Source organism: Ceratotherium simum, chromosome 9, assembly GCF_057802395.1.
Source record: "Ceratotherium simum simum isolate JZ-2026a chromosome 9, ASM5780239v1, whole genome shotgun sequence".
NCBI lineage: Eukaryota > Metazoa > Chordata > Mammalia > Perissodactyla > Rhinocerotidae > Ceratotherium > Ceratotherium simum.
This window is the reverse complement of record NC_141908.1, coordinates 3,530,723-3,555,952: the sequence shown is the minus strand read 5'-3', so window position 1 is coordinate 3,555,952 and position 25,230 is coordinate 3,530,723. Positions and strand designations below refer to the sequence as shown.

Genomic DNA, 25,230 nt, shown 5'->3' with positions numbered 1-25,230 from the left:
TTCATCAAAGCTAAGTCTTAGGCTCTTTTCTTCCCTCTTCTTATTCTCTCCCTAGGTAATAACATCCATTCCCATGGCTTTAAATATGATCTCAACATATCATCATCATAGCCAACTTTTGAGTGATTTCTAAATACAGGCACTGTTTTAAGCATATTATATGCATTAACTAGTTTAATCTTAAAGGAATCCTATGATTAGATACTGTTATCACCCTCCTTAAAAATGAGGAACTAAGGCAGAGAGAGATGAAATATCTTGTCCAAAGTCACACAGGACGGAAAAAGCCTGAATTTGAAACAGGCCATCTGATGTCAGAGCCACTATACTCTAAGGCCTATGCTCTATGAAAACATGGTCTCATTTTTATGATCATTTGAACTTTATTAATTCTGTGAACCCCCACAGGGGAGTTTCTCACTTGTGGAGACCTGAACAGCAGGAGTAGTCCAAATACTGACTGTGTCAGTGAGAATGCAGAATTGTTTTCCTATGGGATTTTAAAGGTAGATGTATTAATTTACATGTTAAATTCCTTAACCATATCACTTGTTTCATTCACATTCACAAAAAAAGAACTGTGTACTTAAAATTAAAAATACCTCATTACTTACCTTTGATATCTCTATGAACAATCATATTACTGTGCAAATAATGGACACCCTCCAGAATCTGACGAGTGTATTTCCTAGTCACATTCTCAGTAAGAGCTCCATATGCTTTTAATTGGTCCTTAATTGAACCCTAAGATTAAAAAAAAAAAAACAGAAAACTATGATATGGTTTGAAATGAAAACTACTATTAAATCTTTATTTTTAAAAGAATCCTAGTGCACGACTGAGAGGCTTTAGTTGGAGAGCACAGGAATTCTGAGTAAGGACATTATATAACATCAAATTTCATATACAACTCTACCATATTCCCTGACTAGGGCTGTGAAAGAGTAGGGGTCATAGCTGAAGGAAGCCTTTGGAACTATTTTTTGACTGATGCCCTTGTTTCTATGACTACGTTGGTTCTATTTCCTATTCCTTTGCAATCATGTTTTTAAAAATTCTCCAGTACTTTTATCTTGCTTTTTTCTCCCTGAATATATTTTTTGTTTTTCCTGCTAGCTCTTCTATATATGTCCTACTTTAATTTTATTTATTTTGTTCTTACTCTGGTTTTAAAACAATGTTTTATTGATATCTTCTAATTTACTTCTCAGAAGAAAGAATGGGTATAATTAGAAAATCAAGAACACATATGAGATTTTAGTTTTTCCTTTATATACTCAATATTCTAGTTCAAAACATAAGAAAATATATTAAAAAGAAATTTCAAATTTTCTTAAGTGTTTTTTAAGGCAGGATGAGGTGCCATCTCAGACTGCTGAATCAGTCTGAGGTGAGATGTAGGTACTTGAATTTTGAAAAAGCTTCCCTACTAATTCCACTGTGCAAATATGATGAATAATCACCACTTTAAAAGATGGAAATAAAATGCTTCCTAAGGGATAAAATCTTTTCTTTTAAATAGGGAATATAGCCAAGTGTTTCTGCCTTTCCTTGAATTTTGGTAAAAAGTGTATTTTGTCATATAAAAGTAGATCCTTGGATTTCACAGGCTTAACCATTTGCTGGTTCCACTATTCATGAGCAATCCCTGAAGGAACAAGCAGGATGCAATTCTGCTGACCCAAACTTGCAAAAACATGTGGGGAAAGTCTTAGGCAGTGAGTGGACCCAGCCAACCACCCACACCTATAATTCAATGTGGCTTGTTTGTTCAGTCTACTTACTGTGTCTCTACTTGAAGTAATACACAAAATAACACAGCTAGAACTGAAGTTTCCAAACAGTAAGCCCCAAAATACTTATAGGCTGTAAATGAGTGATGGACTTATGGATCCTTTGGGCCCTCAGGCAGCTGAGCCAGTGGCCTATGGCTGCTAACAGCTCCATTGGTATGGTCCGTTTACCCCTGTGTACCATAAAAATGTTTTTTTCAGTGTGAACAACTGGAATGGGATGGGAAGCGCTGTGCCAGCTGAAGAGTGTGTGTGTGTGTGTGTGTGTGTGTGTAAGAGAGAAAAACCAACTGCTAGTTCAGGTACTGAAAATAAAGTTATGGTTCTAGTCTGAAAGTAGTTATTGATAAACAAAGGAATGGAATGCTATATTTGGGAGAACTGAAGAATGGAATGACAATTTTGGCAAAGCTTGAATCTAGGGCATAAAAGGGTCCATCATAATAAATTTAATGAGAGAAATTATATAGCATCATTCACAAACTTGGAGATTCAGGAAAGACTAGGAACATATATGTATATGTTCAGCCTATAAATGCCATGGGCTTGCCATAGTATTCATTTAGATTGTTGATGAATTATTATTAATTTAGTAACATGCTTTTCAAATTCAAGGAATGACAACCTATACTTTGAAGAGATAGCTGCTCTTACAAAACCAAGTGTAGCTAATGATAAACATGATCTAACACCTCTTCCTGAATAGTCATGGTTTAGTCTTAAGACTGCTAAATATATAGAGATTACCCATCCCTATTTGTGATGTAAATCACTTCTAACCAATTAACCATTTTAATTAATCTTATCTTCAACAATCTGGGTCTCTATTCACACTTATTCATAATTATTTTCTATTTTTAATTTAAATATTCACTGCACAAACAGTAGTGGAAATCTGAATAAAAGAGAAAAATCAATCACAATTCCAACATAACACATTTTCATGTTTCTAAGTTTCTTTTGTCCCTGTCCAAATATAGATACTTTTAAAATATCATAATCATTATTAAAAAGCATTTTATGTATATTCTTTTTCCCTCTTATTATAAGTCCTTCCTCTAACTTTCCTACATGGCCTTCACAATTTTAATTTTTAATACATATTCTCTTGGACAATACCATCATAATTTACGGATTCCACTGTGGGCACTGATATTTTCATTTTTTTTCCATCACAGATAATACTAAAATAAATGTACACAGTTTTTTCCTTCTTTTGGATTATTTATGTAGAAAAAATTTCTGTGAGATTACCAGGTCAAAAGGCTTCAAGATTTTTATGCCCTTTAATACATCCCACCAATTTGTTTTCCAAAGGGGATTTTTTAAAAAACCAATTTACATTGCCAACATAATCTTTGAAAATAAAAAGTAGCAATGATGTGTAACAATGATGTCACTATAAACAATTATTCATGACGATAAGAAACAAAGTTTACTATTGCTCTTGTGAGACTGAGAATGGTTAAGACCATTACTATCAGATACTGATCCACCGTTTTATTGATCCATAAGCTTAAATTGCAACCTTGTACATTCTACATACCATTCTAATAAGCTACTCCCTCCCTTAAAGACCCACAAATCAAATCTTTTTTCTAACATATACTGCCTATTAAATTATGGGAATGCATGTTATTTTTAAACAAGTGAATACACCACCATCTTGCAAATCATTAGTATTAGAAGGTAAATACTAAAAAAAACATAGAAGGAATGACAAAGTTTGCAAATCACATTTTGCAACTCCTAATGAAATTACTGACTCAGGCAATGATTATCAATCTGTGTTAAAAACATTAGGTGGATGGTTGAAAAGGAAATGGATATTCCTATGTGCTACTGCTGTAGCTCAGATTACTTTCTGGTCTTCAGGAAAAAACAAAATTTACAATGGAAGAAATGGGATGTCGATCACCCTAATCTAGCAGTCAATCTTAGCATCACTAACAGTGGCACAACCAGAAACTGTATGTCTCCTAATGGGAAGCAACATGAAATACACAGCATCATCTATGATGCATTCTAATTAAAAAATGTTGAATTTGAATCTAATTTAGACTTTAGCTCTAACTTGGAGTTTACAGGAAATAAGGGGATAAAGGAACAAATTAAACAACTTCATGAGGATGTAATTAGAGAAATCTGTGAGATGAGACTGTCAACAGAACAACTAGCCTGGTCTCTTTGTCAAATCTATGTCATGTGAAACTGTTATAGAATAAAAGAGGAGTAAGGGATGTAACAGCTAAGTGTAATGTGTGGTCCTAGACAGGATCCCGGTTTGGATAAACCAGCCACTAGGGATATTTTTAGGGCACTTAGGGAAATCTAGATATAGACTGGTATCATGTCTGTAACCTATTTTAGTATACATTTTTAGCAATGTAAAAAATGAGTTAAAAAATACAATGATAGATGAAGAGAGAAAATAAAATTACATTAACTCTAATTTAAAACTCTTCCAAAATGTCCTTAACTAGGTTTAACATTTTATAATCAAAGTTTTGTTGTTTTCCTTTCCTTAATTAAGACTTTAAATAGAATATGTCTATTTTCGAAGGATGTACTAACTTACCCCTGGCATATATTCCATAAATATGGAAAGTGTTTTTTCCTGGGGATCCCTCAAACAGCCATAATACTGAACAATTCGCTCATGCAGCAAGTTTTTCAACAACTGAATTTCACACTCAAGTGCATTTACTTCCTGAAAGACAGAACTCACTGTTAAGTCTTTACAGCATTATTGGTAAAAGCAAAAAAATCGAAATTCATGGATCATTGGGTGATTTTCATTCTGAAATTTTACTTCCCAAGGAATAAACATTTTAAAGTCTCTAAACAATAACTTTTATAGCAGTCCTTGATGGTATGCTAAAGCAACACTAAACCAGATTAGGAATATAACTGAGTACTGAAAGAGAAAAATCCACAGTACAAAGTAGATAAACATAACTAATTATCTATTTGTTTTGCAAATAATTTGTATTAAGGAAAAACAAAAAATTCTATTGTTATATTTATTTTAGTAAAAATGCTTCTAATAATGTGACAAAGTAGCTTGTGCAGTGATTCTTACCTTGCTGGTCTCAGGGCTATCAGGGTCAAACTGAACTTGCTTAACAGCCAATTCTCTTCCTGTATCGACATCATAACAGAGGTAGACCCTGCCAAAGGCTCCCTGGCCAAGCAGTTTGCCCAATCTCCAGTTGGTTGGAGCACGAGGTGCTAAAAAAGAACATATTCTTAAGATGGAATAGCCAGGTGGCACACAAATGGTTAAGGACTAAATGAGTACACTGCATTAGTGATATTCTTAATTGAATATGCTTGGATATAAGGAAAAATCAAGATCATCCAAATTCATAATTAACATCATCTTTGAAAATTTTTCTCTTTAGGCAATTTTCTAAGAATTCTAAACCCAAAAAATGTGCATATCCCCATGACTCATTTTTTTCCAATGAGATTATTTTTTCCCCGATTACAAATGTAATAGCACCTTTCACTCAATCTAAGACGCCACTAATTGTAAGATGCACTATTTCTAATCTTTATTGCAGCAATATTTGTAATTAACTTTTCATTTACCTACGACATAGAAAGCCAGAAAGAGCAACACTCTCATTCTAACAAAAGAAAGTCTTGAAAGCAGCCAGAAGGAAAAAAGTATACTGCAGACAGAGGAATAAAGATAAAAATTACAGCAGACTTCTCCTCAGAAAGTATACAAACCAGAAGACAATGGAGAAATAGATTTAAAGTGCTAAAAGAAAAAAAAACCTGCCCACATTTCTATAGCCAGAAAAAAAAATCCTTCAAAAATAGAGAAATAAAGATCTTTTTCAAACAAACAAAAGCTGAAAGAATTTATTACCAGCAGACTTATATTACAAGAAAGGTTAAAAGCAATTCTTCAGGCAGAAGAAATTTGATACCTGACAGAATCTTGGATCTACATAAATAAAGATCTATAGAAACAGGTAAACTGAAGGTATATGTGTATATATATATATATATATATATATATATATATATATATATATGACATTCTTCTCTCATTTTTAACCACTTTAAAAGACAGCTGTTTAAAGCAAAAATAGCAGCAATGTGGTGTAAGGTCATATACGTAAAAGTAAAATATGACAACACTAGCACAAAAGGGAAGAATTCAGAGTATGGAAATATTGCTGCAATAAATATCTTTGAGCATGAATCTTTTTATGCATTGCTTATGCAATCAAGTCCAAATACTTGGCAATCTGGCCTTAGTTACCACTCTAGTCCTATTCCCACTGTTTCAAGTAAGATATCCTCCACTTCACCCAAAAATGAACTATTCCCCATTTACGGAACATGCCACAGCCTCTTGCACATGTGACCTCCTTAACTGGTGAATTCCCATTCCCGTTCAAGAACTAGATTAAATGCTATACTATAATTATTTCTCCACACATTATTCTCCCCATTAGATCACATCTTAGAGGTCATATTTGAAATCTCAGTTCCAGCGCTCAACAAGAATATGTGGAATAAATGAATGAATGACTAAATGGTAACAATTTTCCTAATAAAAGCCAAGGGCAGAATCATCTAAAGTAATTAGCAGTAATACCATGCTTATACCTGACAATCCAATCACTTTTAGAAATACCATTTTTACCTCTTTTAAGAAGTTGGTCTCACCTTAAGGACTGGCTTGGTATTTATTCTTTTTAATACTATAAAATTCTGCAAAGGTTCTGCTATATATTTCGCTACGCCAATTTCTATGACTTACAGCGGCTGGGTGGGCTGATGTCCATTACAGTCAAAGTAGGATTGTCTATGTCACTTCCCCTTCTTCTTATTCGACTATCATCATACTCTGGGGTAAAGATACTGCTTCCACTACTAGTGCTTAAAGAGTGATCAGTAGGACTGAAACTCACAGGAGACCGGAAGCTAGTCCCCTGGGTTCTTCTAGCTCTCGGAAAAGTTTTACGACCTACAAAATGAAAACAGAATTACCTTACAACTTTTATTAATATGCTGTATTGAAAGTATTTAAAATTTGTAACATAAGGAACAGAAACTTATCCTGTGACTAGGCTAAAAAACTGAAATAGCAATGATTATTTGATGATATATTTTAAACTTAACAGCAGTATTTTTTAAAAGAGTTCAAGGAGGGCCGGCCCCGTGGCTTAGCGGTTAAGGGCGCAAGCTCCGCTACTGGCGGCCCGGGTTCGGATCCCGGGCGCACACCGACACACCGCTTGTCCGGCCATGCTGAGGCCACGTCCCACATACAGCAACTAGAAGGATGTGCAACTATGACATACAACTATCTACTGGGGCTTTGGGGGAACAAAAAAAAAGGAGGAGGATTGGCAATAGACGTTAGCTCAGAGCCGGTCCTCCTCAGCAAAAAGAGGAGGATTAGCACAGATGTTAGCTCAGGGCTGATCTTCCTCAGACACAAAAAAAATAATAATAAAAGAGTTCAAGGAAATATCCTTGTTAACATTGAATCATGAAGTCAAAAATGAAAATACAAGAAAGAGAAAAGGTGAAAGCAGAAATGAAGAGAAAAATGGGGAAAAAAGGAAAGGATTTGAATACAAATTCAAATAATCTCTTATATTAAAATATATACACATTCATAAAATCAGAACTCTCACTTTTGGATAAAAAGGAGAAAACTATACATATTTTATTCTCATTTCCAATAATGATTTAAAATATAATACAAAAACTGCAAAGTTTATAGGTAACAATATTTTTTTTTCCTAATTCAAGTATGAATTTCATCATCAAGGAGTAATTTTCTAACTAATATTTTTTAATTACTCTTTTTCTTCTAAGGGAAAAATAAGTACTATGAGGGATGTTGGCATAAGCTGTTATTATAGTTTTAGTTATCATCCAATTTCTTTAAAAAAGACATTTTTAAGCAGAAAACTAAGTGATTCAAGAACAAATTTATTTATTTATTTATTAAAGATTTTATTTATTTATTTATTTTCCCCCCAAAGCCCCAGTGGATAGTTGTACATCATAGCTGCACATCCTTCTAGTTGCTGTATGTGGGACGCGGCCGCAGCATGGCCGGAGAAGCAGTGTGTCGGTGTGCACCCAGGATCCGAACCCAGGCCGCCAGCAGCGGAGCGCGAGCACTTAACCACTAAGCCACGGAGCCGGCCCAGGAACAAATTTATTTCTAATGGTATTACTTAATTATCAGATTTTTAAAAATTTATTTCTATTTTGATTATCTTTGAGATTTTTAACAAACTGTTCTTGTGGTCTAATTGCCAGAAACTTACCATCATTATAGTCTTGATGGTGATATGAAACATGATACCTTCTTGGATATGTTCCTCCTTTTCCAAATTTCTCAAAGATAGGGTTATCATAGTCTATTAAGACATGTAAGAGAGTTATATATTATAAAAAAGTCAAATATTTCTAATGATGAAAAACACATTTTTTTTTTAATTCCCCTCTCCCTCCCAGCCAAAACATTATTCGATGACATAAACATTTAAACATTCAGCATGTGGAGTCTAACCTGAAAATTCCTGATGATTATCGGGGTAGCTCTGTGCCCTAGGCATTCGTGATTTTGGATAGCTCTCTCTAAAAGAAAATGTCACGTTAAATTAAGACAAAGTATGTAAATAAGACATATAAAAAAATCTTTATGCAATATCAATATCTATATGTATGTATGTGTGGAGATACATATATACATATGTATGTATATGTATATATACATGTATGTATGTATTATATATATATATCAAGGGGCTCACTTGGAAATGTTAACATAAGTGAAAAAAGAGAAACTTCTTTTTAAACACTTATCTGGTACATGCAGGCAGAGAGCCTGGCTTTTAAAATTAACCCAGAGTATAGTGGTGAGAATGGTATGTTTTAGAATTAGAGATGTTTGGAAACATCTGTTTCAATCCCAGCCCTGCCACTTAACTAGCTGTTGCAAGCTTGGCCAATTACCTTTCTGAGACTGTTTCCACGTCTATAAAGAAGAGATAATAATTTCCAACTCATCGACTACATATATACACATATGTATATATATGTAAAGTGCTCAGGACAGTGTTTTTCAAATATTAAGCACTCAATATATAGCTTTCACATTACTATTTTCCTGAATTTCTTAAGTGGTTTTTTTTTTTTTTGGTGAGGAAGATCAGCCCTAAGCTAACATCCATGCTAATCCTCCTCTTTTTTTTGCTGAGGAAGACTGGCTCTGAGCTGACATCCATGCCAATCCTCCTCCTTCCCCACCCCCCCAAAGCCCCAGTAGATAGTTGTATGTCATAGTTGCACATCCTTCTAGTTGCTGTATGTGGGACGTGGCCTCAGCATGGCCGGACAAGCGGTGCGTCGGTGCTCACCCAGGATCCGAACCCGGGCCGCCAGTAGCAGAGAGCGCGCACTTAACCGCTAAGCCACAGGGCCGGCCCCTTAAGTGTTTTAAATGTCTATCTTGAGGTAGACATGGGCACAAAGATTTCATGTATACAGGTAACAGAAAATTAAATGTATATCCCCATACAATATTAGTTATATTTCCAGAATCTGCTCTCATAAAGCAATCACAGAGGAGATTAAATAGGTAAAGATGTTAATAAAGATATTGACTCTGTGTGTTACAGGGTAACTTTGTGTGCTACAGGTGAGCATTATCCTATTGAAACCAGGAGAGAGGGAGCACTTGTAAAGGAAATTCACATTGCAACTTGACCCAGTTTATGTTACTGAACAGCTACTTCACCAAAGTACTTAAATTTTAAATGACAACCAACACACTGGGCCACAATTACCAAGAATGTAAGTTATTTATAATTTAGTGCCAGAATGAACATAATCCTTAATAGGTGAAACAACTCAAGAAATCTCCAAAACCAAACATATTAAAATTTGATAGCAGTTTCACCAATACAGTTTTAAAAGTAAAGGTACATAAATTCTAAGTTTGTATTTAGCTTCAAACACAATTTTGGCAAGCAGGAATACTCAAAATATTATAATCAGGTATCATTTTAACTAATAAAGATATTGGGCCCCATGAGGTTAAGAGATTTGTCCAAACTGTCAAAAAATTCATTTGCTGTAAGTATAGACTAGTATCAATAACATTCCTCTGAACGGAGCACAAAAGAGTTGATAATTCAACATGCTATATATATGCTTATTTACCTACATATATTTAAAAACAAAAATTACAATCAACATTACCCATCCAAAGGACTATCAAGTGACGGACAACTTCCTGAGCCAGAATTTTCAGGGCTGCTTAAAGATAATGGGTCCAACATCTAGAAAAATTAAGAGTTGCACCATGATTCGATGTGATATATCCAGAAGCTACTGTTTTTTAATCTAAAACAGCTTTATTGAGATAACATGTAACATAAAATTCACCCATTTAAGGCGTACAATTCAATGGTTCTTAGTATACTGAGAGTTGTGCAACCCTCACCACAGTCTCAGAACACTTTTTACAGTTCCCAAAAAAGGAACCCCATATCCAGTAGCAGTCGTACTCATTTTTAAATGTTTTAAACATAGTTGTCCCTTGTTAGGTAGGCTACAACTTCAAAATTTCCTAAGAGAAAAATATTCTTTCTCTATATGGTCTATTAGCTAAATAATTAAAAGCTAAAGATTTCATATAATTTTGCTTACTGAAAACTAAACAATAGCCCCGCTCAAATTGAGAGTAATGACACCGTGACTGCTCTATTATTAGAAAATGTAAACTCCTGTAACAGTATAAGCAGCCAAGGTAATGTTAAGGAAACAACAGCAACCCCATGAAAATACCTCAATACTAAAAAAACTTTTAAAAACATTTAAAAATGTTTTAGAAAGCTGACAAACCTCAGTTTCAAAAAGTTAAATATCTGTAGTTTTACTATATCTTTCAAGTGTTAATTGAAAAGTCTGAATGTTAATCCCAGGACTATAAACAAATGCATTCCTTCATTTACGGATGAGCAAGATAAGAAAATCAAGCCTTATTTCAGCTTTATTTATACATGAACGCACAAAAGCACATGTAAATTAGTGGGGATTTTTGTATATTTTTTATTGTTTTGTTCACTTAAGAAGATATGGAGAAGAGGTAAAACACACACACACTTGAGATTCCTGCCAAACCACACAACATCCCTTTAAATGAAATGAAAAAACACATTCAACTTTTGCTTACTTGGTCCATGCTCTCTGGAATGAACTCTCCTTCACTGTTGATACTGGTGAATGACCCATTCCGGGCAACCTGGTGTAATTCATCCGGAATGTATCCCGGGGGAGGGGAGCTTCTATCTCTACTAGTGGGACCTCACAGGAGAAAAATTATATGATTTTATAAATACCAGCAGGGAACCAACTTTTGTTTTGATAAATACATACACAAAATTTCTGGACTATAGTATGAACAATTTTAGCAACTGAAATTCAGTTTTTTTAAAACTTATCAGAACATTCATGTCTGTAAAACTTCAAATGTTTTTACCTTTCTAAACTCCCACCCTACTATAATTATTAACCTCACTGTAATATTCATTTATACTTATTAGGTGGTATAGCAGTTCTTCTGACTGCTGACAACTGTATTATGGGGTTGATAATACAATAAAGATTTTTAGATAAATGCCACTGGTTCTGAACTTCCAGAGGTCACTTGTACCCAAATATATGTTACCTTTTAACATAATTTATGGAAGGCATCATGATGTAGTGGAAAGAATATGGGCTTTAGAGGCAGACCTCAGCTTAAACCCCAGTTCTAGTTATTTACCAGCTGTGTGTCTTTGGGAAAGTTATCCAATCTCCATGAACCTGTTTCCTCATCTGTAAACATGGGACTAAATCCCTCCTTTGCAGGGGTGTTGTGATGGTAAAATTATTCATAATGAACATATGCTATGCACATGTGGCTCTATGATGTTCTTTCCATTCCCTCTCTTTAATCTTTAGAATCTAAATCTAAAGTGAGATTACTTATTAGTCATTTGGTCCATATTAAAGTGTTTTTAATTCAGAATCCTAGATTTTATTCTTGTGTACTTAAAATTAGGCTTTTTTGTGGCAAGCCATATTCCTGGAATTTGAATTTCTTGGCAGTTTAGAAAATCAGAGAATCTAATATAGTTCATATAATTAATCACATCATTTCTTATGAGACAATAATTCACTTCATTTTTACCTGGTTCTATAGATAATGCTGTGTTTATTAACACAGTTTCTCAACTTTCCGCCTAATTTTTTGAAATTAAAAAAGATATGGGGCAGTTATGTGAGCATTTAAGTTCTAGTCAGATTTAAAGCCAAAAAGGCTTTTTGCCTTATGTAAAGGGGTCATTTTAAGTATATGCCAGCACTTGTTACTGATGAGATAGGGAGAAAGAGAACAAAATGATTACCAAGAGATGTGCATAAAAGAGATAATTTTCTACACTTAACTCTAATATGATTAGGGACTCAACTTTGAGCCAGGGGTTGATTTAGGCTTTGTAACAACTATGATCACATGGTCTCTAATATTTTTTATTCCTTCCATGTACCCTTGAAGAAGATCAATATACTCACTACTAAAAGGAAATGGGGGGGGGGGCTATGAAAATTTCTTCATCTCCTTACTTGATAACCCATTTTTCTTAATTTTTGTTAGTAATAGGTAAGCCAATGCACTCTTGGTTGAGACCTCCACACCAGCATACACTTCCAATTCCAAAGGAAGTTTTTCCTGTATCTTCTATGAAAATAATTAAAGGGAATAATTGTCAATAAAAAAGGAAAAAAGATAATGGTCATATCTATCAAAGCCATTCCAAGTTTAAAGAGGTGCCAATAAAAGACCAGTAATTTTATACTTGACAATTTCCAGTTTTTTCTTACTCTGGCACTGAAGTCAAACAACAAGAATATTTATTAGTAGAACAAGAGTGAAGTATTCAGTACAGTTTTAATTCAAAATGAATTTAAAACGTCAATTTAGGGCCTGCCCTGTGGTGTAGTGGTTAAGTTCGGTGCACTCCACTTTGGCAGCCCAGGTTCGTGGGGTTGGATCCCCGGCGCAGACCTGTACCACTCATCAGCCATGCTGTGGTGCGTCCCACATACAAAATAGAGGAAGGTTGGCACAGATGTTAGCTCAGTGCTAATCTTCCTCAAGAAAAAAAAAGACTGGCAACAGATGTTAGCTCAGTGTGAATCTTCCTCGGCAAAAAAAAAAAAAAGTCAATTTAGTGCATTTAGCTTGTTCTGTCTAATGCAACTAAAGTGAACCGGCGACTTTTTACTTTAAATAGGAGAAGGGAATAAAGAAAGAAATGTATGAAGAAATGTATGATTAACAATAGTCATGCTTTCTAGTTTGAAAAGCAAAATGTACTTTTAAAAAGTGTTCTCTCTATTGCTACAACAATCCCATGATTTAAAGATGTGGACAAAGTTACAAATCTCATTAATTAGCTGGAATTTGAATTCAGGTATCTCTAATGTTCTTTCACCAAAATTTTAAATGATATCAAAATATATCCAAAAGAAGACAAGCAATTTTTATATTTGTATATTATCTCTGCTGCTCACATTTCCAGCATTCCTGAAACCAAAAGTAGGACTTATATAAGTGACACACTTAGAAGGAAATAGTCATAAAATAGCCTCTTCTGGGGGAAGAAGCTTTGGTCTTCTGGCAACCAAAACAGAACATGAATAACAGATTTTTTTTTTGGTGGTTCACATACCAATTTACTCTTTTCTTTTGCTATTAACAATCCTCTTCTGTTACTAGTCTTAGATTCCCAACCACACTTCTTATTTTGTCCCACTCTCCTGCTTCCTTCCTATTCATCTGTTTTGCCTCCTCTTTCACTTCTCCCCTTCAAATCCATCCCTCATGTATGTTTTCATGCTATCTTTAATGACCACATTCACTGCCCTGTTAAAAACACTTATACCAGTGGCTTTTGAGCAATGTAATGCCATTACCATATAAAAATGTAGATTATCAATGTTTTATACAAATTGAAGAAGATACACACTATTGGGGAATTTAGAGCCCCTCTGTCCAGCCCATGCCTCTCTAATAGGCCTCCTATAAAAAACAGCACACAGGATCCATTTTTCTTTATACTATAAGCTTCATTATAACAGTGTATTATTAATGACAAATAAAAACTGAATGCTAATAAAGTAATAATAAAGCATAACCTGGAAACTCTTAGCAATCTTTATTTTGATAGCATTCTTGGCAATAACTGAAACTTAAGAGAAAGGCTTATGAACTTAGTCCATCCATTAATTTAATATATTAGAATTACTTCTTTTAATTTTTTCCCTCCAACTTATTTGTACAATTAAAATCTCTTTGAGGTTTTATTTGAATTTGTTAATCATTAAAATACCCTAGATATTTAAAGAAAGAAAATATTTAAGTTGGAGATTTCAAATCCTATATACTTGACATAACTTTTCAAGGGACCTCAGATACTAGAACATAGTTAACTGAGATAAACCACAGCGAGCACAGAGATGGGCAGCTATTTATTAGGGTTATGTTAAGTGTTGCCCTACATTAAAGGATGAAGAAGAAACTGAGAAATCACCCAGTTCATGATTCAAACATTAGCTTTCTTACCTATTATAGAAAGCCGTTTTTTCCTCTCTGCTCCAAATACTGTGTTATCCAAATCTTCTAGTGATGGCAATGGTTCTAAATTAGTAGCCTACAAAGGAAAAAGGGTGATTAATGTTCTTCTTCCCCTTTAGGGCTTTAAACAGAATCCCCTCCCCTACCAAATACAACCTAGATATTCTATATTGTTTGTGGGTCTCATCAAATCTACTCTTGGAAATATAGGTTCTAACATAATTCTTCCCAAGTTCTCAGTTTCTATTAGTTTCATATGTTCAGTGTATTATACTTATTTGTAATTTTGGCTAGAGTTTTGAGGAGCAAGGATATTAAACTAGAGCAATTACAATGTGTAAGTTTACATTTAATCATACTGAAAATATATCAATGATTAAAGAATGTAACTGTGTTTCATATATTGACTTTTACAGGCATAAATCCTATAATCCTTACTGAAAAAAATCCCAATTCATACCTGTGTACTCCCATTTATTACAAGTAATATCTTGAGGCTCTTCATATGAATACTACGATCCAGAAGTTCCACAGCTTTGTCCAAGTCATCTTGGGTAGTTAATGGAATTACCAACTAAACAAAAAGGAACATAAGGAATCATGCAGCAATCTCATACGGTTGAGTCCTTCCAGGAGCATCTCCATTACTATGAAATTATAAATCTCAAAATACCTTGCTTTTTGTCAGTATAATAATTATAAATTCTGAATGAATGTATGTATCTACAATGTTTTGCGCTTCCCACCCTTTGCTATTAGTGCCCTCGAGTGGATTCCAACTCATAGTGACCCTGTGTACACCAGTGCGGAACCCCGCCCAGTCTTTTGCACCATCCTCTCACCTTCCGGCGCTATATCAGACAGTGTTCTGCTGCTATTCATAGGGTTTTCAAAGCCAATTTTTCCAGAAGTGGGTGGCCAGGTCCTTCTTCCTAGTCAGTCTTAGTCTGGAAGCTCCCCTGAAACCTGTCCACCATGGGTGACCCTGCTGGTATTAGAAATACTGGTGGCATAGCTTTCAGCATCACAGCCACATGCAGCCACCACAGTATGACAACCCACAGATGTGTGGTGTGGTTCCCTGACCAGGAAATGATTCTGGCATGAGGCCGTGAGAGCTTCAAATCTTAACCACTAGACCCCATCCTACCACCACTAAAATCATTAAATGAATATGGACAAAATTTTTTTTTGCTTTATTAATCATTAAATTCTTCTAGAAAACAAATTTAAAGATTAATTTTCTAGGATATTTCCATAATATTGCTAAACTTAAGATACAGTATCTTCACTCCAAAACATCATTAAGGAGTACACACAAAAACTATATAAAATAAAGGTACTTATCTTCCATCTGCATTGATGAAACCTTTAGGGTTTTTTTTTCAGTAGTAACCATGGATTTGTATTCTCACCCAGTGTGCTTATCAACACAGCAAATATAATGAGCATCTGTGACAGCTGCCATGGAGGGGTGCCACTAGTAGTGTGCCTGCAATACAGCCCACCTGGGGCTCCTATCTCTGACCATGGTGCTTAACCATTACACTCTAAAACAAAAAAGCTAAAAATCCCATAGTAAATCCTAAACGTGGAAATCTGCTTTCATTAATCCGCTCATGGATCAGATATTATAAAGGACAAAAGCACCTGAGAGGTCTATGAGAAAAAGCATGATTCACACAACTTAAAATCAAAATACTCTTTTCTTAAAAAAAAAAAAAAAAGTAAACTTTAGTAGCTTAAGACAACTCTGTCAATAATCTTCAAAGTATATTCCATTTCATTGAAAGGACAGAATAACAAGTGAACATATTTCCGCACTTGTTAGCCTATAGCGCAGTATATAAGACATTCAAATGTAAAGGCCTAGTTAGTTTTGGGTCCTCCACAGTATAAATTTCTTGAAGACAAGGCCCCCCCTCCCCCACCAGCAATTAACACAGAGCACAGTAAAGAGCAAACACTTGGTAAATACTGTTTAACAAATATCATAGAATGAAAGGTTCATCTGTACCCACTAGCTGACATGATGTGCATTCATTCTCTGCAGACTTCTTTATGAAAAAATTCCTTGTTTTAAAGGGCTATCAGACACAAATACAAAGCAGGACTAATATGAATTCCATCATACAATCTGCTTACATTTACTTACTCTGTACTTGAAATTATATTCCCAATTCCTGTTTGTAGCTAACTGTATACTACTACAGCTTATCTATTAACCAGGCCCTTTTTTTTCTCTATGAGAATTTTTTTCTAATAAAAAAAGAATATTAACTGGTATTATAGAACAAGCCTGATCTACTTAATTAAATTCGTTTCATTTTCATATCAATTATGAACCACATTGGCAGATCATGCTCTTATTTTCAACATTCTTTTACAATATTTTAACCACTAAAAAACACTTAAAAGCAATGACGAGGACTGTTTTGCCAATTTTTCATTTGAGGGGAAAACCTGAATATTTACTTTTACTACACAGTTATTTATAATTGGATTGTTTACTTCTGCAAGATACTGTTGCTTTTGGAGGAAAAGACACTAGTTTCAATCACAGAAACAAAGTAGTAACATAAATGATTCTGCTCTTCTTCAGTTTGCTAACATGAAATCTGTACATTCTGGAGAAGTGCCTGGAGCAGCATCTTGGACTACTACCTCTGGTTCTGATGTGATCCCTCATATATTCTAAGGTCACCTATTACAAATTTTAAAATGAGAACTAACAGTCAAGAACAAGTCCCAGCTTGTCTAAATTATACTAAATAAATCACACAATGTTTTCCTGCTTGGTGAACTGATTTCAGCCTCATTCATGAAATCTATTTCCCTCTGGCTTATTACTGATAAATCAGTTTTATGTTAATATAAATACTTTCTGGAAAGGAAACTAAAAATTGAGTCCAAAAACCATTAAACAGAACCTAAATTTGAAAGAAGTGAATTATCTTCCTGACTTTACACAATGAAACATGAAAATAGTCCATAAGGAGGCTTTCCTTCTCTCTCATCTAAAACGGGCAAGATCTTAGAACACCCACTTACTTTGCCTGCACACTCCCACATCTATCCCCCATGACAACAAACACAGAGACACACACACTCAACATTTTATTAGACAAAGAGGAGCTCAACTAACAAATCCAACCAATCCCAGCATAAATTTTCTGGTGGTTTTGATTCTGGCCAACTACAAGTTTATATAATAATGGTTCTTTTAGAACACAGGAATTTATATTACACTAGAAAAAAAATATTTACAGAACTGGAAATAACAAGCAGTATAAATGAGTTTTTTTTTTCTGCTTGTCCACAGGCCCATAAAACTAACACCCCTTATAAGTTTTTCCCTAGTACCCCCACTGTCCAAGGGCATGCATTGGGTTTGTCATGATGTGAATCAGGACATGGTTAACTCACACAATCACAGACTCGCACAGAATCTCTGAATTGCAAAAAAATTTTAAACAACATAATCTTACCCTAATGCCTCCTCTACCACATTCCTGCCAAGAGGCCACCCAGATATAATGGTAGAACCACTCCCAGAAATCCTTCAGAAAGCATGAGAAAAAGAAATTGAAAATGGAGAAATTTTCCAATTTTTAGAAAATGGGAGTGGGTTCCAAAAACTATAGATCAGTTAGCTTGATGTCAATCCTCAAGAAAACCCTAGAAAAAATTATGTAAACAAATTGGGACAACTCAGAAAAGAAACAGCAATTCTAGGAGCCAGAATAGGTAGAATATGAACAAATCATATCGAACTAACATTTTTCTTGACACATCTACTAGGCTGGTAGATCAAGACAATACTGTAGTCTTTTTTTTTTTTTTAAGATTTTATTTATTTATTTTTCCCCTCAAAGCCCCAACGGATAGCTGTATGTCATAGTTGCACAGCCTCTAGTTGCTGTATGTGGGACGCGGCCTCAGCATGGCTGGAGAAGCAGTGGGTCCGGTGCACGCCCGGGATCCGAACCCGGGCCACCAGCAGCGGAGCGCACTCACCCAACCACTAAGCCACGGGGCCGGCCCGATACTGTAGTCTTAATGTATCTCAGCATTTGAAAGTTTTCCATGATACAATTTTAGAACAAACAGAAACAAATACACATCTGAGTTCCCCTAGAATCATATCATGAGATAAAGATTCAAGTTCAAATCCGTTTATGTGGGAAGAGATACCAGGAAGCACTGGTAGGGGAATGGGGAAGACAGGGAAGAGCAGGTGGCCCATAAAGGGTGTATTATCCAGCAAGTTACCACTGTGGGTAAGTGGAAGCCATCCATCCCCACTTCTCACCCCAACCCCCTCCTTGAGCCTCATCTCCCACCCTCCACCCCTATATGTACTTCAGCCTAAACCATATGGCCTTACCTCTGAAAAGCCCTCAGAGTCTCAGGGGCTAGCAGTTGGAAATCAGGCCAGCACAAACAGAAATAATAAGTGCCGAGATAGGACCAGGTCACTCTTAAGAGGTGTTCACAGCTAATTGAAAACCCAAAAAGTATTTGAAAAATAAAATTTTAAGGTATTACTATAGTATAGTACTCATCATTTTGTTCAGGGATATTATTTGTTTGGACATGGATTTTGACTTTATCAAAATATTTTCCACTTTCAGCTGTAAGTCGTTTCTTTAGACAAGCAACATTAGCATATTCTTTTGCTTTAAATTAACAATAATTTATTTGAAAATCTAATATTTTCAAATATTTTTATTTGCACAATGCATTAACCTTTGCAAAGCACTTCCACGTTTTCTCAAATTAATTTTTACTGAGCTCTCCGCTGTCACTCCATTACCACTGGCACTTTTTCTATTCCTGAAATACACAAGTCTTTTCCATCTTAAGATCTTGGTATGCACTGTTCTCAAGCTGCTCTTCTACCAGGAATGTTCTTCCCCTCAATCTCCTTGCAGGGTTGGCCTTTCACACTTCAAGTCTCAGTAATTAAATACTACCACCACAGTTAGTTCTTCCTGACTACTATCTAAATAGGACACCTACTGCCCTTGCCTTTATTCTTTATCACAATACTTTATGCATTTCCTTCAAAGAACTCCACGTATTTAAACAATTCATTTATTAATTGTCTGCTTCTACCACAAGTCCATGATAGGCTGCAATTCATAAACCACAGCATTATGCCTGGGAAATTCAACAAGTATTTTCTGAGGGAAAAAAACCCAACGACAAATTCACCAATTAAGTAAATTGTCCTTGCAAATTTTAAGATCTCAAGATCTTGAGATCTCATAGGATCTGAAAGAAACCTCAGAGATCATCTAATCCAATCCAAATTTTACAGAAGGTTCAAAAGGGGTTTCCCCAGAACACAGAGCTCCTCAGTGTCAGAGTGAGCCCCAAGATCACATGTACTGACTCCCCAACATAAACATAATGATCTAAGCATGTCTAACAACATGAAAATAATCCTTTAAGTTTTAACTAAACTGTCCAACTACCAAAGCTCTATTGTCTCTGTAGTGAAGTATAGAGCATGAGAAGAAAAGAGAGTTCATCAATAAAGTACATAGAGTAGAAATAAAACATAAATAAGCTGCAAACTTCTACGTAATACGTCTATTTCCTCCTTTAATAGATTCTCATTCAACTATTTGCACAGTAGCACCTTTCACTATTTTCCACAACAGAAAAATCCATTTTAATTAGTTAAAATTTACAAATTTACTTGTGATATCTTATTCCTCTAACATATCATATCCTTATCAATTATTAAATAAAAGCACAACAGTCCTAAAGCAATCTCTTAAATGAACACACTACTTTCCAAAGTAGGAACTACTGAAAGTTAAACTATACATGTTTATTACCTCGTTATTGGTATAATGTAGATCCATAGACTGTCCAAAGGCAATTTTAGCTTTAGACCTCAGATCTTCCAGTTTAACTGGTCTGGGGAACTGAAGGATTCTATGTAGACAGAATTTTAAGATATTTTATTTTTTTAGGCATAAATAACATACTTGCCACACTTATCTCTTGGGTGATACAAATACAAAATTAAGCAAAAATGTAAACACTCACTTTACTTGAACACTACAACAGCTCATTTTTGATCAAGCACGCTAATTCTTAACAAAAAACAAAGTTAAAAAACTCTTAAGTTTGTTCTATCCTAATAAAAATTATAAAAAGAAAATTCTCAAAATGTTCTGCAGTTTATAATCTGCACTCAAACTGTTATATGAATATTAAAGAGCAATGTAAAATGTTCATCGAGAGTGATTAAACTCAACTATGTGACATCCAAAAATGGAATGCAACAAAACTGTTAAGAAGAATAAAGTCGTTCTTCGGGGATTCAAATTTTGATTTCTGTACCCTTATCAACTCAACATTTTTGAGCACATCATGTAAGCATACCCCCAAAATAAATGTTTTTAGAGGATTAAAATTTTAAAATTCTAGCATTTTCTTCCTATATTGCAAAGGATTGGCCTGTGCTGCCCTTGGGGAGCATGCACCTGAGCTTGGAGACTACTGTACTAGACTGTGAACTCTGTAAGGGGAGGGACCATGTCTGTTTCACTCACTTTATTCCTTCATGGCCCAGCATATAGTAAATACTCAATAAATAAATTAAAACAGAAAATATTCATAAAAGAATTGTAATTAGGAAAAAAGTAGATTGGATAACACTTGTATGGTATATCTGGTATATATCATTTTTTTTTAACATCTCTGTATAAGGTTATATGACTTATGAACCTTTTTAAAAGTCCTTAAAAAGGACAGATCTTTCATTAAATTATTTTTTTTTCTTTTTTTCCTTTTTTTTTTTTTTGTGAGGAAGATCAGCCCTGAGCTAACATCCATGCTAATCCTCCTCATTTTGCTGAGGAAGACGGGCTCTGAGCTAACATCTATTGCCAATCCTCCTCCATTTTTTCCCCCCAAAGCCCTAGTAGATAGTTGTGCGTCATAGGTGCACATCCTTCTAGTTGCTGTATGTGGGACGCGGCCTCAGCATGGCCGGAGAAGCAGTGCCTCGGTGCGTGCCCGGGATCCGAACCCAAGCCGCCAGCAGCGGAGAGCGTGCACTTAACCGCTAAGCCATGGAGCCTGCCCTCATTAAGTTAATTTAATGAGACACTAATAACAGAAATGAAATCCTATCTTCTCTAACTGTTAGGCCTTGCTGGCAATTTTGATGTCAACCACCACCACCACCACTTTCACCACTGCACTGAGATACAGATATCCAATGGAAGGCTAGGCTTACACCTCTGCTAAATAATTTAGACCCACCATTCCAACTCACCTTCCTCAATGTTACTAATTAAATACATGTCATATGATTGAGGTGTCTTGAGAATAATCAAAACTGTGAATGTTGTAGTCCATATACATAAATTCTGTATAGTATCTGAAGGGATGGTACAATTATGATAAGGAGAAATATATTTAATCTGCACTGAGTAAAAGTAAAATAAAATGGTAATATTTAAAGGCTGCATTATGCAATGATCTTATTTCCTAATATTGCAAAGTAAAAACATTAATAATTTCTAAAGTTTAGCCTGAATTTTGACACATTCTACCTTAAGTCTAAGTACATGTTACACAATACCAACGATTATTATTCCATTCTCAAAATGAACCTTCATTAAAATCTAGAAAGAACCTCTAATGGCTTTAACTAGGAACACGCATTTGATTAAAACAATAAACTGCCATGTAGTGTTTCTTTCCTTACCTTTTTTCTCCTCTATGTTCAAATTTGACTCGGACATCATTCTGTAATGAAATGATAAATCATTTCAGAGATCAGATAAAATTTCCAGAATTTCTAAATCATTTTTTTCTTAGTCACTCATTTAAAATAGAGCAGAGGGGGAGGGAGGTTTCATTTTCAGTGTCAACTCCAATTGATTGATAGTGTCTGCCAAAGAGCTGAAACGAGAACCAAGTTGCTGAATCTGGCTCAAGAGGAAACAGCACCAAGATCTACCAGTGATGGCATCATGGGTATAGGACATTTGATAATCTTGTTAGAGAGAAATATAGAATACTATATTTCCAGTTTTAATATTGGACATCTCAAACAAATCTTATTTATAAGAATCAAAATGATTCTCATTTATATACAGAATAACAGATTATTTAAATAAAAATAATTTGCTTATCTTAAGTGCTTTAAGAATGGATGAAATACCAGCTTTAGAGAGCAGTTACCATATTAAATAAAACTCTACCATTTTTCAAAAACATATGTCCTTATGGAAAAATGTATGACAAATAACAAAATATTTGATTCAAAAGTGTAAAAGCTAAACACTTGAAACAAACCCTCCGTAAGATCACAATATTCAAGGAAAATAATTCACAAAACAATATATATTTATTAAAATATTACTGAAATAAATACCTGCTTTTTTGGTGATGAAGCTTTTGTTTTTCTGGTTTCCTGTAAGGATAATGCTGGTCGACTGGCCTTATGAAGAACAGCCAAATCTTGCATGATTGAGTTCAAAGCTTGCTGATCATCTACATAGTTTTAAAATCACATATACACAGAAGTGTAATTTCAATATGTATTTATCACACACAAACACAAAATTTATAATGAAATTTAATGCAAAAATACATCTAGAACATTCTCAATATCTACACTTCTATTATTTTGGTGAAATAAAATTTTAAGTATTTAAAAACTGAAGACAAGTAACATTAAAATTGCACTAGACTCCAAGCACTTGCATCATACGAGGTGTCCACACATGAGACATTTATAGGCAAGAAGAAGTCATTCTGACTCCTCTAATGATGTAACATCTTAGGATATGGGTCAAAACAGCCCCACTAATGACAAATTCTTTTCTATGACTCCTAAGCAAAGTATCAACAAGACATATAAAATTTTAATTAAAACAAGTGGGGAAAAAATAAACAACTTTCTATCATACCATCATGATTTACCATTTATGTTCAAAGTACAGAATCCTTTTAGAGTGTTTCTCTTTTATCAGTACTTCCAGTCAAAAACAAAGAAAAGCTTTATCTGTGGATAATGGCCTACTGATATTTGGAAGTGTTTTCTTGAACTTCTTCACCATAAGGTTCAACATGACTACAAACATTTAACAGACTATTTAATGATCTCAGCCAGTAACAATTTAAAAGATAACAATGCAAGAAAAATCCATTCAAAGTACTGAATCCATAAAACTGAGTGAAAGGATCATGAACTATGAACTTTTAATCTCTTCCAAATATATCAAAGATTTCTTTCTAAGATCATAAGCATGAGCCTCCTAGTAATGCCAATTATATGCTCTCTGGAAAACTTCAGGAACAATTTAATTGATTTTCACTAGCAAATCAATTCTACTAATGAAAATCAACAATTGGTATAGAAAAGAATTGAGGGACTTTACAGCTTACATTTTAAAATGTAACCATTTTGGTGAGCAATAATTTATGTTCTAGAATAGTAATAATTAAAACATGCTTTATCCTGCAAGGGGAAATCATTAAAAAGAATGTGATAATTCAATGGCTTTGTCAGTCTTTCAAATACACAGATAGCTGACTTCTCTAATGTGTATTAATTTTTTATATCACTCAATATATTGTTCTATTGTGAAACAATTTGCATGTTAAAATTAAAATTAATGGCTCCAAAGGTTTTATTAATAAATTCCATGTTTAGAGAAATGTTTATAATCCTTCATAAAGTATCCTGTGTAAAGTAAAATTTCATCATTATATCAGCTTAGCCAAAGAGTAACTGAACCAACCAGTCGGGTATAATGTAATTACAACATGTGTACTGTCCATGGGTGCAAGCCAGACTATGTCATTTATTGATAAAAATACATCTTCCCTTAGGAAAAGAATAAGCTGAGAATAATCTCAACTGGAATAAAATTATCTGATGTAACTTTCTTGAGAAAGGTAAGATCCTTAATTCTATACAGGGGAGAGAAGAACTCTAATACTTAAACGTATTTATTTTCTAATTATTTTCTTCATTAGAAAAAACTTAAACACTTGAATTTAGGCATTTTCACATGTTTAATATCACAATACTAAAATAAATAAAATGCCTGGGAATGCTTTGGTTTAAATCTCTTATCACATTTACACATACTAATTTCCTTCTTTAAAAAAATGAGTAGTTTTTTATCATAGATGTGAAAAAGTAAAGAGGGCCATTTGGATAAAAGTAACTTCTTAAGGAGATGACATACAAATGAAGGGCAATTTAACAGAGCTCCTTCTTTTCCCGGCTTGAAGAAGAATCACATGGTAGATAACTACCCAATAGGAAACTTAGAGGAGACTGACAAGATGCAAGCTAACAAATCCATAAAAGTTCAAGCAGAGTAATGAACATACACTATCAGCACTGTTTTAACAATTCTTAGACTGTTTCCTCTATTAAAAATCTCTGTGCGGGCCGGCGCCGTGGCTTAGCGGTTAAGTGCGCGCGCTCCGCTGCTGGCGACCCGGGTTCGGATCCCAGGCACGCACCGACGCACCGCTTCTCCGGCCATGCTGAGGCCGTGTCCCACATACAGCAACTAGAAGGATGTGCAGCTATGACATACGACTATCTACTGGGGCTTTGGGGGGGAAAAAATAAATAAATAAAATCTTTAAAAAAAAAAAAAAAAATCTCTGTGGTGGTCACAGGTACTAGGCAGATTAGACAGGTTAAATGACATAAAGATCATGAGTTGATCCAAAAGGTAGTGAGATGCCCAGAGGATCCCAGAGTCT

General features: G+C 34.6%; 1 protein-coding gene across 3 annotated transcripts in view; it reads right to left on the bottom strand.

Annotated features, from left to right (window-relative positions):
- MAP3K2 (mitogen-activated protein kinase kinase kinase 2) overlaps positions 1 to 25,230 on the bottom strand; it is a 107,592-nt gene that overhangs the window by 14,634 nt on the left and 67,728 nt on the right. For all 3 annotated transcript variants that reach the window (XM_087435018.1, XM_087435019.1, XM_087435020.1), the window contains exons 3-15: positions 22,874 to 22,992; positions 22,202 to 22,242; positions 20,316 to 20,415; positions 14,927 to 15,040; positions 14,455 to 14,542; positions 11,020 to 11,150; positions 10,044 to 10,123; positions 8,350 to 8,417; positions 8,105 to 8,197; positions 6,577 to 6,783; positions 4,876 to 5,024; positions 4,372 to 4,503; positions 615 to 744 (exon numbers count right to left, since the gene is read on the bottom strand). In XM_087435018.1, the coding sequence (XP_087291144.1) occupies positions 615 to 744; positions 4,372 to 4,503; positions 4,876 to 5,024; positions 6,577 to 6,783; positions 8,105 to 8,197; positions 8,350 to 8,417; positions 10,044 to 10,123; positions 11,020 to 11,150; positions 14,455 to 14,542; positions 14,927 to 15,040; positions 20,316 to 20,415; positions 22,202 to 22,242; positions 22,874 to 22,992 (1,452 nt within the window). The remainder of the gene's footprint in view (positions 1 to 614; positions 745 to 4,371; positions 4,504 to 4,875; positions 5,025 to 6,576; positions 6,784 to 8,104; positions 8,198 to 8,349; positions 8,418 to 10,043; positions 10,124 to 11,019; positions 11,151 to 14,454; positions 14,543 to 14,926; positions 15,041 to 20,315; positions 20,416 to 22,201; positions 22,243 to 22,873; positions 22,993 to 25,230) is intronic.